The sequence below is a fragment of the Macaca fascicularis genome, chromosome 9, assembly GCF_037993035.2.
Source record: "Macaca fascicularis isolate 582-1 chromosome 9, T2T-MFA8v1.1".
Taxonomy (NCBI): domain Eukaryota; kingdom Metazoa; phylum Chordata; class Mammalia; order Primates; family Cercopithecidae; genus Macaca; species Macaca fascicularis.
The window spans coordinates 95,494,498-95,508,861 of record NC_088383.1 but is presented as its reverse complement, the minus strand read 5'-3'; the positions used below and the strand labels follow the sequence as shown (position 1 = coordinate 95,508,861).

At 38.5% G+C, this 14,364-nt stretch overlaps 1 protein-coding gene across 2 annotated transcripts in view; it reads left to right on the top strand.

The window, feature by feature from the left end:
• Nucleotides 1-14,364, top strand: part of PRKG1 (protein kinase cGMP-dependent 1) — a 1,337,040-nt gene that overhangs the window by 87,379 nt on the left and 1,235,297 nt on the right. Inside the window, exon 1 of one of the 2 annotated variants that reach the window (XM_005565847.4) lies at nucleotides 7,321-7,735. The exons of the other annotated variant lie outside the window; for it this stretch is intronic. Coding sequence (XP_005565904.1) covers nucleotides 7,425-7,735 — 311 coding nt within the window. The 5' untranslated portion in view covers nucleotides 7,321-7,424. Of the gene's footprint in view, nucleotides 1-7,320; nucleotides 7,736-14,364 lie in introns of those variants that run through there. 2 annotated transcript variants of the gene reach the window in all.

Sequence of the window (14,364 nt, the reverse complement as noted above, 5' to 3'; positions counted from 1 at the left end):
GGATGAGATGTTAAACCATGGCATATGTTTAATTCTCTGTATTTGTGTGTTTGTATGTATGTATATGTATGTTATTTGTGTGTACCCTTGAGAGTGACATAAAGTAAACTAAAAAATAGAGCAAACGTGGAAACACTGTTATCTTAGGTAAGTTTTAGTTCTGTGACTGCTGAGAGAATATTATTTGCAGTTTTCTGATGGAGGGTCTGACCAGTGGAAACTGGAAAATGAAAGTAAGCAATTTTCACTAAGTTCTCCATGTTTCTAACAGCAGCAATTGCTTTTAATATTCCACAAATAAACATTGTGAAGATTTCCCTGTCATTTTTTCCACTTAAAAGTTGTAGTCAACATAGATGCTTTTCTAAAGAAGCTGGATGATTAGAATTTTGGCTGTATTATATTTTAGGGAAAAATTAGATGAATTTTCCATAATGACTCTCTACATTAACTCTTTGAGCAAAAAAATTTGTATGTAATACAGTAACTCTAGACACTAGATTCTAGATGTGTAATTGTGTTTTGCACTAATATCAAAAAAGTGTGAAAGTTCCTATTGTACATTTATTTATGTGGTGCATTGAAACTATATGATACTTTAGATATTGCTGTTTTGGGTAACTTCTTCATTATATAGGTGTTTGCACATTTGTCTTTTAAGTTTAAATCTGGACCACTAATATTCAAAGTATTCTTTACCTACCAGATTAAATGCCTGTGCTTTGAAAAATGAATTTTTAAAAATCCAGCCTAGACCATAAAGGAATTACTGAATCTTTTCTAAAAACCTACATTAGGCGAGGCGAATGATAATGTTATAGTTAGTTACAAATACATAGTGAATGTATGCATCTCCTGGGCCCCAGCCTGGAGCGCCTATCCTTGTTTCAAGAATAATACTTGGCAATATCTTGGCCCTGGAATGATATCCATTTGCTTTACTAGCCTACTGCTTCATTTGCCTGTCGTTAGAAAAGTGGATGTCTGGATTTCCATCTCATGATGATTATAGAAAAGTCACAATTTGAAGATTCCTTAGTTTGAAGTTAGGTGATACTTCCATGCCTATTAAATTAATGAGAGTGGAGATCTCCATGTATTTCCCTACTGAGTCTTTTTGCCTGCAAAGCCCCCTCTCCCTTGAATCACTGACATTCTCACAATATAAACAAATTTCCTGACATCTTTCTCTTGCCCAATGCAGTCATTTTACCTACTAATAAAAAAAAATTCAATTCACCCAAATTTCTATTTTATTGTCGTTCTTACATCTTTAGTATTTTCTTACTTTACTATTTTTAAAGAGTTTGCTAACAAAATTTAGGTTTTCTTTACTTTAAATTTTGGTTACAAAACCTGTAAGAAGAAAATGGCCAAGTTATATCAACTGCTAAATACTAGTTAAAATAAAAATAAGAGCAAAAAAGAAAAGTCACAGACTATAGAGCTATTCTATAAGCCCCATGATATCAAATCTGTTTTCAGAATCAAAATTACTTTTGAAAGTACTTTAGAAAATTTTGTGGAAAATATTGATGATTTACCTTAGTAAAAGATGCACATTTAATATACCAGAAGAATCACTGAAATGGAACTGAGCAACTCTAACTTATTTATAATACAGGTAGATATGTTGCATGTACATATACATTAAGCTTCATGTACATATACATTAAGCTTCAGATGCAGTAAAATGGTGTCTTGTGAATAAAGCATTTTAGATTCTATTTTATGCATTTAAAAATTTTACTCTTATTTCAAAATACAAAAAGCCTAATATTTTTCTTCTTGATTTCTTTTCTTTTGATTATTGGAAATGAGCAGCTGACTAAAGAGTACAAATAAATGTTCATTTTGTTAGACAGTTCATGAGTTTTCATGAGAATTAGTTTAGCCTGAGGCCCAATAATAACTTCCCATCATCTTAAGAAGGGGACTATAAAAATTCATTTCACCTAATATTAAGCGTGACACTAATTCGGTATTAAATGCTAAGTACATTAGCAATTATGGTACAGTGCTCTATTACTTTCCAAGTCTCTGCAGTAAGTTTTTCATCATTAATGGTTTATTTTTTTTTCTTTTCCATGCAGAACTTACCACTTGAAATACTATACCTTGAAAACAGCCAAACTATTTCGATTTGTACTTATATCCATGTAAATATATATTCCTTATGGCCAAATCTATCCACTAAACACAATTATAAAACTAGTTCTACAGGAATTAATAAAATAGCTGGTACTTGAGTCACTGTACTTAGTAGGGAATCAAAGTAAGTTCCAGCTTCTGTTAAAACAATAAAGCAAAAAGGGATCCTTGAATTATTGTCTAATTTATCAAAGTATAATTAAAATTCTATTGTCTGACTCATCCTCCTTTATAGTCCAAAGACAATTCCGGTTGTGCATTATTATTCATTGCAATAGGATGATTGCTTTCCTAAAACATATTCACACAAAGTAATGTATAAGTGGGTTTGTAATGTGCCTAAAATAATAGGTATTATCATTATAGATCTTCCTTGGTTTTACTTTTCTATCAGTAATGTGGAAAGCAAAATTTGAAAATACTTATAAACTAGAGAGGCTCAGATATTTTGAATTAAATAGGGTGACCAACTCTCTTGGTTTGCCTGAGACTGGAAGATACTTAGAACTTTTAGTTTTAAAGACAGGACAATTTCAAGCAATTTTAGGATTAGTACAATCTCTGGCAAATGGGTTCAAGTTACTGTACCCTGAACAAGAATGTAATCTTGTTGAAATAAAGACAGTTTTGGGAAAAGGAACTTTTTGAAAACCTTGCTGCTGATCTTTCAGGATTTTTAAACTTTGTCCTCTTCACTTCCCTGACCCCTGAGTCAAGCAAGTTGATGTTAAGGACACTCTTCTCTCTCTGGATACGGAATAGGACAGTAGCAACACTTATAAGTTCTACAGAAAGTAATGAGGGGTAGGGACTTCAGCTCTACATCACCTAGTCTGGATATGAAGCCAGACTTTGCCATTGATTAAGTGAATGATTCTGTGCCTTCATTTTCTCTAATGTTAATAGAATATTAATAATATTCAACTTATAGGGTTAGATGAACAATACATATAAGAAGTCAAGGCAGTTAGTTATTTTTTGTGATCTTGATTATGATTAGCAACTTAGAACAAACCATTATGTCTGCCAGTAATAGTAGCTTTAAAATCTAGATTCTTAGGAGGACTTGTTACTTTTAGCAATCTTCTGCAAGAGGTAGCTTCTATCACCTAAAAGGCTCAGCTATATTTTTGTTTGTTTATTTTTTCCCATTCAAGATACACACATGACATGGCAGAAGAAAATTTCAAAACTTAAGATTCTTCCAGGAAATACAGTGTCAGTGGAATGGACAAGTGGATAAAATTAGCATAGTTCTTTTGGGCTAATAATGTTTTTAGTGAAGGATGATAAATTCTACAGATTTACTTTTGAATAGCCAGTATTATAATAAAGATACTTCATTGGAATAGCTCATTAAATGATTCTGAGGGTCCATTAAGGAAGACATGTCAGTTTTTATTCTCAATTATGAGGGTTGGGTGCAAGAGTGAAGAGCATATTAGAGTTTAACAGGCCTCAGTTTGGTCTGGCTACCAGTAGAACTTTGCTTTTATTAAAGGTATGAAAAAGAAACACTGCTGAAAAGCAGGTTGTGAGTTGATTATGGAATTCTAGAGTATGAATTCAGTTCCTTCAAAATTCCATTGTTCTAACTGTCAGCATCTAATGTCAAAGCTTCATCTCAGATAGGCAGTGGGGCAGGGCTCAGATCAAGCCATTCTCCTCTACTCTATCCCTGAAGGAATTTGAGGTTGACACTTCCTAATTAGCAGAAAGTAGACTTGTGCCTGATCTTTGATCTTGTAATTTAGCCAGTTAAGTTTACTATATGACACATAGTAAAGATAATTTGTCTGTTAAGACTTAATTGCAGGACTTTGATTTGTCACATAAGGTTTATTTCCAGCATTTACTAAGTACAACGCAGAAGATGTTTAAGAAAATATTGGAAACACTCAAAAGGTTGAGATGGAAACCTGATCGCTCAAGATCTAAACAGCTGGCCAAAAACATCATTGAAAAACATACCTAAAATATTTATTTTTACTTTAAAAATGAAAGAGAAAAGGCCAGAATCCTGGATTTTGCATATGAAATTATAAAGCATTTAAGGGAAAATAAATTTTAAAAAATAACACAGCCTGGCATAACTAGATTCTATTCCTTGAACACCTTTTAAAGTCAATTGTAAAAGTCATGTCTTTTCAGCTGTTTACTCTCTTTGTGTTTGTTATAACAGATTCCTGACTGTCAATATCAGATTCATCCTGAAACAGATTTTATATCATGAGATGTACATTGAAAATGAAAATGTAATGTATATACATCCTATAATTGCATGTAGATATGCCAGCTAAAATAGTGAAAAAATATTTACATATTTTAGTGTAAAAAAAACTCACTTTTTTTCCAAAATGCCTACACATTTTTGGTTGAAGTCTTATTTTTTATTTTTGGGAAAGTGTTTTAGTTTTTATTTTCCTTTGTACATGTAGACAGACTTTCTACAAATGAGAAAGAAGCTTGTCTATTTTGTGCTGCTCAAAAACATTAAGCGACCCCATTTAAACCCTAAATAAACTCTAAAGCGTCAATGAAAAACTTACTTAAAATATTTGTTTTCACTTTAAAAATTAAAGAGATGGCTGGGCACAGTGGCTCATGTCTGCAATCCCAGCATTTTGGGAGGCCAACGCGGGCAGATCATGAGATAAGAGATCGAGAATATCCTGGCCAACATGGTAACACCCCATATCTACTGAAAATACAAAAACTAGCCGGCATGGTGGCAGGTGCCTGTAGTCCCAGCTACTCTGGAGGCTGAGGCAGGAGAATCACTTGAATCCAGGAGGTGGAGGTTGCAGTGAGCTGAGATTGTGCCACTGCACTTCAGCCTGGGTGACAAGAGCAAAACTCTGTCACAGAAAAAAGAAAAGAAAAGAAAAACTAAAAAAGGAAAAAAAGGAAGAGAAAATCCTGGAATTCTGAACCCAATTTAGCAGTTGTCTAATTATGTCCTGTATACATTGTATCTGATATATTTTTAGACATAAACTCATGGCTTCAGGAACCTCAATAATAGATCTATAGGAAAAAGTCATTTTGTATCAAACATTTTCCCATGGAAATAAAGAATTCCCACAGGTTAAATAAGAATTTGGCCTTTTGCCCAGAAGAAGGAAATTTTCATGGAAATTTTTTTAGAATACAGTGAGTTATACAAAGTCACAGTACTTCTGCTTGGTTTACTTTTAATTAAAACAACAATAATTCAGAGCTATTATTATTTTCAATATTTGTAAGTTGCTCATTTCTTCATTGCAAAAGAAAATGTTTTGAGAATGATCCATTTTATATATCACGTTTAGAAATAAATGCACTTCTGAAAGTCTGTGTTGGAAAGCAGAAAAATGAAGTGTCTTGTGTAATCTGCATTAAGAGAACTATTAGATAATCATCTACATAAAAGAATATTTAGGACTGCATATATTTTGTCATTTAGTCTTGTAATTACAAACAACCACACTTTAAATGAACAAGCTTGTTAACATACCTTGACCTCCTTCCCTCTTTTCCTCCCTTCCTCTGTCTCTAGCTTAAATACAAAAAATTGTGTATTCAAAAGCAACCGTGTGCAAGTTATTTTGATACTATTCTTTGTTAACTTTAGAATTGCATTGCAATTCAATTTTATTTTCTATCCACTTTGTTTTAGTGTTAAGGAATGACCACATAGAGCATTGAGGATTATAATATTGAGTGTCCAAGAATAGTAATCAAAAGTCTGCCAATAAAGATGCTATAAAATTGGATGAGTTGTTAATGTCTTAAGCAAATATTAGGAATTTAGGTACGTATTAGGCAGATATTTAAAGATTCTATACATGTGTTCCCATGATGGGAGAGTAACACTTGGATAGAAAGGAAGTTACCTAATTGTGATCATTTTGGGGAATATTGAGTGGGCAGGGATGGGGATGGGAGTGCGTAGAGGTGGGGGTGACTGCAGTATAGTGTACAATTCACTGCAGCCCGCGTAGTCTCCCTGGCTCCTTCACGATTTTCCCTCTTCTTCAAAGTTTGTGTCAGGATGTCTTCCTGGCCATTCAAGTGGAAATACACATTCCTAACAGCTTGATTGTGAGGAAAGTAATATTTTTAAAGGTATGGTTCAGTTTCAAGATGAACTTTTTGGAGCTCGGGAATGATTTTTAACCCCCACCCTCTCCCCGCCAAATTTAGCCAATGGAAGAAGCAAGGTCCATCAGAGAACTATTCCCAGGCACCAGCTGAAGGCGGAGGGCTCATGGGGAAGCTGAATGGCCTGCTAGGGCCCAAATCCGTTTTTGGCCTTTGCCCTAAAAGAGTTCCCTGATCAGAGTTTGGAAGGGGCAGAAAGGAGAGTAACTATCTGGAGCAGGTAAAGAGTAGCAACGCCTCGAGGGGATAAAATCAGAATCCCCACCCCCTACCCCACAACGCTTTCCCAAAGGTAGTAGGCTGAAAGGGGAAATTCCTCGCGGGCGCCGACTCGCTCGCAGCTCCTGAAAGGCAAGTTTCTTCGCAAGCATTAGCCACCTGTGTGAGGCGCTCCCGGTGGGAAAGGTGGTGTGGGAGAAGCGACAGCTCGGCCACACCGCTCGGGAGCTTTCCTTAGTGAGGCCGGCCGTCAAAATACCTCCAGAACTCAGAGCTTTGATGATACAGAGTCCCCTATGCCTCGTACGTCGCTAGGATCGTAGCCCAACATTCTCCAGGCTGGTCGGCTCTGGAGTCAGCTGAGGCCTCCGGAGTTTGCCCGGGGTCCTCCCTGTCCCCTCCCTCCCACCTCCCCACCCCCGAAGTAGAGCTCCCTCCTCGCTCCGCCCGCACACCCCCGGCGCGCCTCGGAGGCTTATCAGGCTCCCCGCAAGCCCCGCAAGCTTCCTTGGGCGCCCGGCGCGAGGGACCCTGAGAGCCCAGCCGCTGCCTCGGAGCCCCCATTCACGTCCCCTCCTCCCGCTCCCCCGCCACCGCGCCTCCCGGCTCTTCTACCCGGTGCCGCGGCGCCCACCGCGTCTCAGGTTTAATCCCGGGTTGGACCTGCTGGTTTGCTCTCCCCACTCTGAGCCTCACAGCCAGCCCAGAGAAGTGGAATCTGCACTGAAACTCTGGGTGGCTGAAGCCGGCGGACTGGGCATGCTCAGAAGCCAGGGCTGGCTTTGGTCTCAAGTAGGAAGCTTTGGCACTCGGGAGGCAGCGGCGACTTTGGGGAAAGTTGATCGGAGAGGGGAGGAAGCCCCACTACGCGGAGCAGCGGCAGGAAGGAGCCCCCGGCAGCCCGGAGGAGCATGGGCACCTTGCGGGATTTACAGTACGCGCTCCAGGAGAAGATCGAGGAGCTGAGGCAGCGGGATGCTCTCATCGACGAGCTGGAGCTGGAGTTGGATCAGAAGGACGAACTGATCCAGAAGCTGCAGAACGAGCTGGACAAGTACCGCTCGGTGATCCGACCAGCCACCCAGCAGGCGCAGAAGCAGAGCGCGAGCACCTTGCAGGGCGAGCCGCGCACCAAGCGGCAGGCGATCTCCGCCGAGCCCACCGCCTTCGACATCCAGGATCTCAGCCATGTGACCCTGCCCTTCTACCCCAAGAGCCCACAGTAAGCAGGGGTGACGCGCCGGGTCCATGTGGCGCCCTGGCGGTGGGGAGCTTCGGGTCTCTGTATTGTCTGTCGGCCCCCGCCCCTCCCGCTTGCCATGTCTGTCCTCATCCTCAGAAATGTTTCATTTTAACGGGCACTTCTTGCGGGGCTGTGCACGTTTCTCAGAGCCAGACTCACTGCACATACGTTGCCTTCGTGTCTTTGTCAGATGTCAAGGTATTATTTTTAAATATACATGTACATTCGTATAAGCCACCTAGTGTACGTAGAGTTTGAATGCGTCCCAGGTGTGTGTCCGACCGTGTGTGTGAGTGTGAGAGAAGAAATAAAAAGCCCCCCTGTCTCCCAAAAACCCTGGCAAACCAGCCCAGCTGGAAAATCCTAAATGCAGGCTCATCAGACTTGAAATGAAATGCGTCTGATATCACCCATACTTTCTATGCTTTTGTGGCTCTCCCGGATTTCTCTACCTGCTGGCGCTTCACGCTGGTACCCTTCAAACCTGACGTTCTTGTCATCATCAAAGTGTGAAACATAAGCAAATACACATAGAAAAAGGAAGAATTTTTGATTTCCTGAATTGGATGACATTTACAATCCATAAATGGAAGACTAGTCTGTTGATTTTGAAGAAATATTTTTTCATAACATATGAGGCAGAAGATTGCTTGTTTTCCTTAAGGAACGTGCATAATGTTACTAATGGAGCATCTCCATCTCCCACGACGTGGTTGCTTGTTTCCAGGGTTAGATACAGATAAGCACACTTATCTTGCTTAAAACGGGGACCCATTGTTTGCCTTACTCTTGGCTTCTAATGCAACCACTGTGGCATTGTTCTAGCCTTTGAGAGAACTGTGCAATTCTGATGTTAGTGGGCTTCATAACTTGGATGGAAAAAATTTAATGAAACTTGTTATACAACACTCAACTCAGAGTTAGTATAGAGAGTAAAGCTACAGGAACATGAGGTTAACAGAGAATGTGGGAGAGCGCCCAAAAGAACGGCATTTTAAATTAATAGATAATAACATAATTGATAAAACCAAGGATGTTACTGCTTACTCTACTACTAATGACATCACATTGGCTGGATGGCACGTGTTACATAATAATACAAGGTCCATCGAAACCCTCCACTTCATAAACACAACAAGTTAATATAAGGAGAAAGTAAATACTCGATTATCTCTACTTGTATTTATTGGATATTTTTTGGGGGGAATCACAGTGTGTACCAATTATTACTTTTGAAAACTTAGAGTTATACCTATACATGTTGATTCCCATGGAACATTTGCTGTTCATGCAGGCTTAGTTTAGGGAGGAGTTTGTATTCTGCGAGGGAGGTGGAAAGAGACAATAAGGATAAACATTTCTGAGATTCCGACCTCACCAAATTGCCCTAATAGTTCAGCAGACTTAGGTCTGCCTTAGAACCCTGAGTGATCTGAATAAACTTCAGCTTTCTCTGGTAAATTAATTTGCAGTCCTGACATGCCTGACTGTTTTAGCTAACGAGGTACAGGACCATCTCTCCTGGGCCAAGTTTTGCATAATGAAAAAATAACTCAAAGACAGCTCTCTGCATCTTTAAACATTCCATAGGATCTCATTTTCGTATCTGCAGGACTTTTGAGTGACACAGAGCAAACTCTGCTTTTACAAAAAGACCATTTTAATAGGTTTCATAGTGAAGCATGTTCAAGCCAGCTGATAACTCCAGTTAAACATTCCATCAGAGATTTACAAGATTCTAGGCAGTAGGGAATGAGCTATACAATGTGATAAGTTTAAAAGCCTCTTTGTACATGGCTTGTAGAATAACTAGATTGAAAAACTAACAAACAGAAAAGGTCCAGAGTGGAAAATAAAGCTGGTGTGGCAAATGATTTACAGCGTCCATTATATTACAAATTTTATCTATCAAACAATGCTGTGTGTCCTGACACTGATTTCTTACTAATAACTTGTATTTTAAAGGACTCAGCTCTTAAGATATTGCCATGATGCTTTGGGTGACTCTGAAGTATTTTATTGAGGAAAATGATAGAATGCCTTCCAAGCTTAAATAATTTTGGAAAAACATCTGTTCTTTTTTCACACTTACATAAAGAAAACTAGAAAAAAATTGGCTTGAGTAGTAGAAAGTGTACCTTTCTTAGGGAAAATAGAAGTACATTGTATTCAAAATGAATAAATCTTATGTTATTTGAATGGTTGTACAAGGTAGCTCCACAAAGAGTTAAGAAAACCTGCCAAACCAAAAAAGACTTGTTTGCATTTCAGTGTATTTCACTATGAATAATTTGATTACACAGACTTACTGGCAACAAGTGTTTGTGTCTTTATATTTCATCTTTACTACATCTTAAACGTAGCCATCTTTCTTAAACACACATATAGATTATTGTGAGTTCAAGTTAAAATGAAAGTATCTAAATAGACACATTAATTTCCAGCTCACATTCATGCTAGTTTTTGATTCTGTTTTTTTTTTTAGATGTAGGTAACTGCCCCACTAATGTTCTGTTCATTTATCTCATATATGCAAATATATCTGTTTAGTTTTTGCTTACTGAGGTTGCCTTCTGAGGATTATAATTTTTTTTCTTTAGTTCTGTTTTCTTGGTAAATTTGGTTGTTTAAAAATAGTATAAAATATAAATTAACTTAATAACTTGAATCATCTTAACATTTTTGGTTTGGAATTTTTCCTGTAATGTGGGAATTGGAGGGAAGGTTCTGTCAGATTCCAGCACACAGACAGGACACTCCTGCTATAACTATGAGGTAGGAGGAGTGTTTTTATTGATCTCTTTCACAATCTGTATACAGTACTTATGTGAAGCAAAGAACTGAGGTAGCAAATTGGAATCTATATTCCACTGCTACCAAATAACTCCTTGAGAATGTAAAACTACTAAACTATATTTGGACATAAATTGTGCAAATAAACCCTTAAAATGAAAAAAAAAAAAAACCTAAGCATTCATTATATGAGATCAGATAGCTTGTTGATTGCCTATATAGAATAGTTCTTATGGACTTAAGTAATTTTATTTCATGAAGTTTCATTCCTGAAATTGATTCTGTATCATGTTGGAACATTCAGTCCCTGAAATTTTGATCTAAACCCCTTATCTTTTGAAAATATTCCCAAATCCTTTCCATTTTAATGTCACAGGGTTTCAGTTATTTCAGTTGGATTATATAGACTTGAGTTCCTAAAAGTTGTTAGTTTCTTTGTATTTTTGTAAGCTGTTGCTGAATTTCAGAGAATTGTGACATGTTCTATTTTGTTTCCTTTTTTTTTCTTTGTTGTTGTTGTTGATACGGAGTCTTGCTCTGTCACCCAGGCTGGAGTGCAGTGGCACAATCTCGGCTCACTGCAACCTCCACCTCCCGGGTTCAAGCAGCTCTCCCACCTCAGCCTCCTGAGTGGCTGGGATTACAGGCACATGCCACCATGCCTGGCTAATTTTGTATTTTGTTTGTTTGTTTGTTTTTTAGTAGAGATGGGGTTTCACTATTTTGGCCAGGCTGGTCTTGAACTCCTGAACTCAGGTTATCAGCCCACCTGCTCCTCCCAAAGTGCTGAGATTACAGGTGTGAGCCACCACACCTGAAGTACTTTGGAGGAGTTGAGGATAAAAATATTTATTTTTATTTTTAGGGAGGCATTAATTTTAAGAGATTATTTGATCTTTTAGACTTTATACTAATATATCTCAAGAAAAACAAAATGTTCCTAAAAACTCTATATTACATTCTGTTGGAAGCTGAGAGAATTCTAGAATTCTAGTGTAATCATAGATGGCATAATATAAAAACATACTATGTCTTGAAAGGTAGAAATTTAATTCCAAAAGTGCTCTGCAGCTCAGTTCAATACTTCTATGGGATTGCCTGTGATGTGCAAAATATTGTAAGGCATTAGAGGTAAGAGCTACATAGGTCCTACCATCCAGGAGTGAACAAGGGGTTAACAATACTGCACAAGTAAATATTCTAGAAAGTAGATAGAGTAAGGGAAGTCACAGGGGAGATAACTAAGACAGTTGGCAAAATACAATCAAGCCTGTTTAGTTTTATGGTGTCAAGAGACTCATGTGGAAGTAGAAGGGTTAAATAGCTGTGATTTAGGTGAGTGGAAATGAGAGGAAAGAGGGCGGGATAGAGATAGGGATTGGGGAAACATATTACAAGCCATTAGCAAAGTGACAGGACAGAAAAAGAAAGCAGGGCCTCTCTGGGAATTGGCAGCAACTGGTGGCTGTGCTAAAGTACTGTAGTGGGAACTGTGGAAAAGCAAGTTTAGGCCAGTGAGAAGGAGAATCTCAGTTTCTATGATTTGATAAAGTAGGTGAGAGGGCATTCTTCTGGGTTTTAGAATAGCTAAGGCTCATTTGTGTGTGTGTCTGTGTGTGCGTGTGTGTGTATGTTTTACACCAAGGACTAATAGTTACCCACTAATACAGTTCTGAATGCCAGAATATCAGTTCAGCTTTCTAACCCCCACCATCACAGTCCTGTTGATAGTCATAACTATACCAACTAGGTAAGAGTAGTTAATTTAAGCAAACAGCAGATGATTAGAAGTCTTAAAGAAACCAGTTCCAAGTTCCTTTTTCCACTCACTTCCAAATGTTCCCATTGAAAATAATCGAATTTCATGCCACAGACTAGCACTGCAGATTCCTCACATACCTAGGCAAACTGAACATCATGAGAATTGAACCTGAAGTTGTTTTTTTGAAAGTCATCTTTCTTGTTTTTGTAGAGGAGTTAAATTCCAACCTAATGTTATTCTAATAGAGTTTCCAATTTAAGGTTGTTTGTTAATTTGACATTATAGTTTATGCAGTAGAATTGAAGTCCTGGAAGCATTTATAAAAATGTATGAGACCAGGGGGCTAAAACCCTATTAGGGCATTTTGAAGCACAGTCAAGTTGCATGTCCCCAAAATGGATCTTATAATGAAGATACTGGTAAGCCCTTAAATAGAATGGCTCTAGAAACTGCCTGAGAATATAAATGACCAGCTTCCTTGCTCTACCGGGCCACATTTCCAAGCTCCTGATACTTGTTCTTTGGATTCCTAATGGGAAATGGTAGAAGAACACAGATGATGTTTCTATTGTTGCTGTTTGCAGGTTATAAGGCATATGGACACATTTTTTTTTTCTGTCTGCCTAGCAGTGGAGGGTCTCCATGGTATCCTAGCAACCATATTCGAACTCCAGGATGCTGCTCTTTCTGCCATCTCTACCATAGGTGTTGCTGCCCATCCCAAGAGACTGGGTCTGTTGCTAGCATTCCAGATCCTCTAACTTGAACCTTTCAAACTCAGAGAACGCAAGACAATGTGATAAATAAGCACATGCTGAGAGCAGCATTTACCAGTATGCTCAACAGCTTATTATGCAATCACATCCTTGGCATTTTGAATCCTAATCTGAATTGTTGAGCTGGTACTGTTTGCCACCCCTTCCCCGACAGCCCTTCTCTGCTTCCTCGCACTCTGTTCTGACACCGGTTTTGCTTCCCTCTCACCATCTTCTGTAACGACTGTGTTCCTCAGCATCTCCTTAACATTTATTTGCTGAGAAGTTCAGTGCGTGCAACCTGTTTGAACTCTGTAAGTATAATTTTGTTCGTAAGAGCAGAGGAATGTTCTCCCTCCAAAACTGTCATGTAAATATAAACAATAGTACAACACTTCAGCTACACAAAACAGATGTTTAACACAAGATGGAACTAATAGTACACTCTCAAAAGTTTCTTATTTCTGAATGAATTTTATAAGCATACTACTCTCCAGCTTTTTTTATTGCTTATAAAATTCAATAAGCATTCCTGCTGGGGGCTCTAGAGGAGACTCCATACCTTGTTTTTTTCCAGCTTCTGGAGGCTGCCTGTATTTTAAGCGTGAATTTTATAAGCAATGAAAAAAGCTGGAGAGTAGAGTGAGAAGAAGAAATGCATATTGAGGGGACAAGAAAGGGCAAAACGAGATGGGTATTGGTAAAGCTATGCCATATTTGCAAGGAAGCTGGAAAATACTGATAGACTTTGTGTGCAGGTAAACAGGTGACAAGACTGGAAAAGAACTTGCAAGTAAGACAGTACTTTATGGATGAAGACTGCCATAGAGAAGAGACATGCAAATTGGAGTATATCGAAGGCTTGTCTTCTTAGGGAGCTATACTGAAGATAGTTTCCCTTTAGACCAGTGCTTGTTTTGAATGCATTGTATTGTCCCTTTGAAATACTCCTTAATCTGACATCAGTGAGGACTTGGTGGTATTTGGCAGCCCACAGTGCAGAGGACAAGAATAAGGGCAACAACTCAGTGCCTCCTGTTTCTGGATAAAAAGGGTCAAGAATCACACTACTTATCATCATCAGATTGGGTAACATTTATGGAGCATTAACTCTGTGCCAGGCACTGCTGTTGTGCTTTATATAGATTGCCTCTTTCATTGACTGAATTATTCATTGATTGATTGATTGAGACAGGTTCTTTGTCTTACTGCCTAGGCTGGAGTGCAGTGACACAACAGTAGCTCACTGCAGCTTCAAACTCCTGGGCTCAAGTGATCCTCTCACCTCAGCCTCCAGA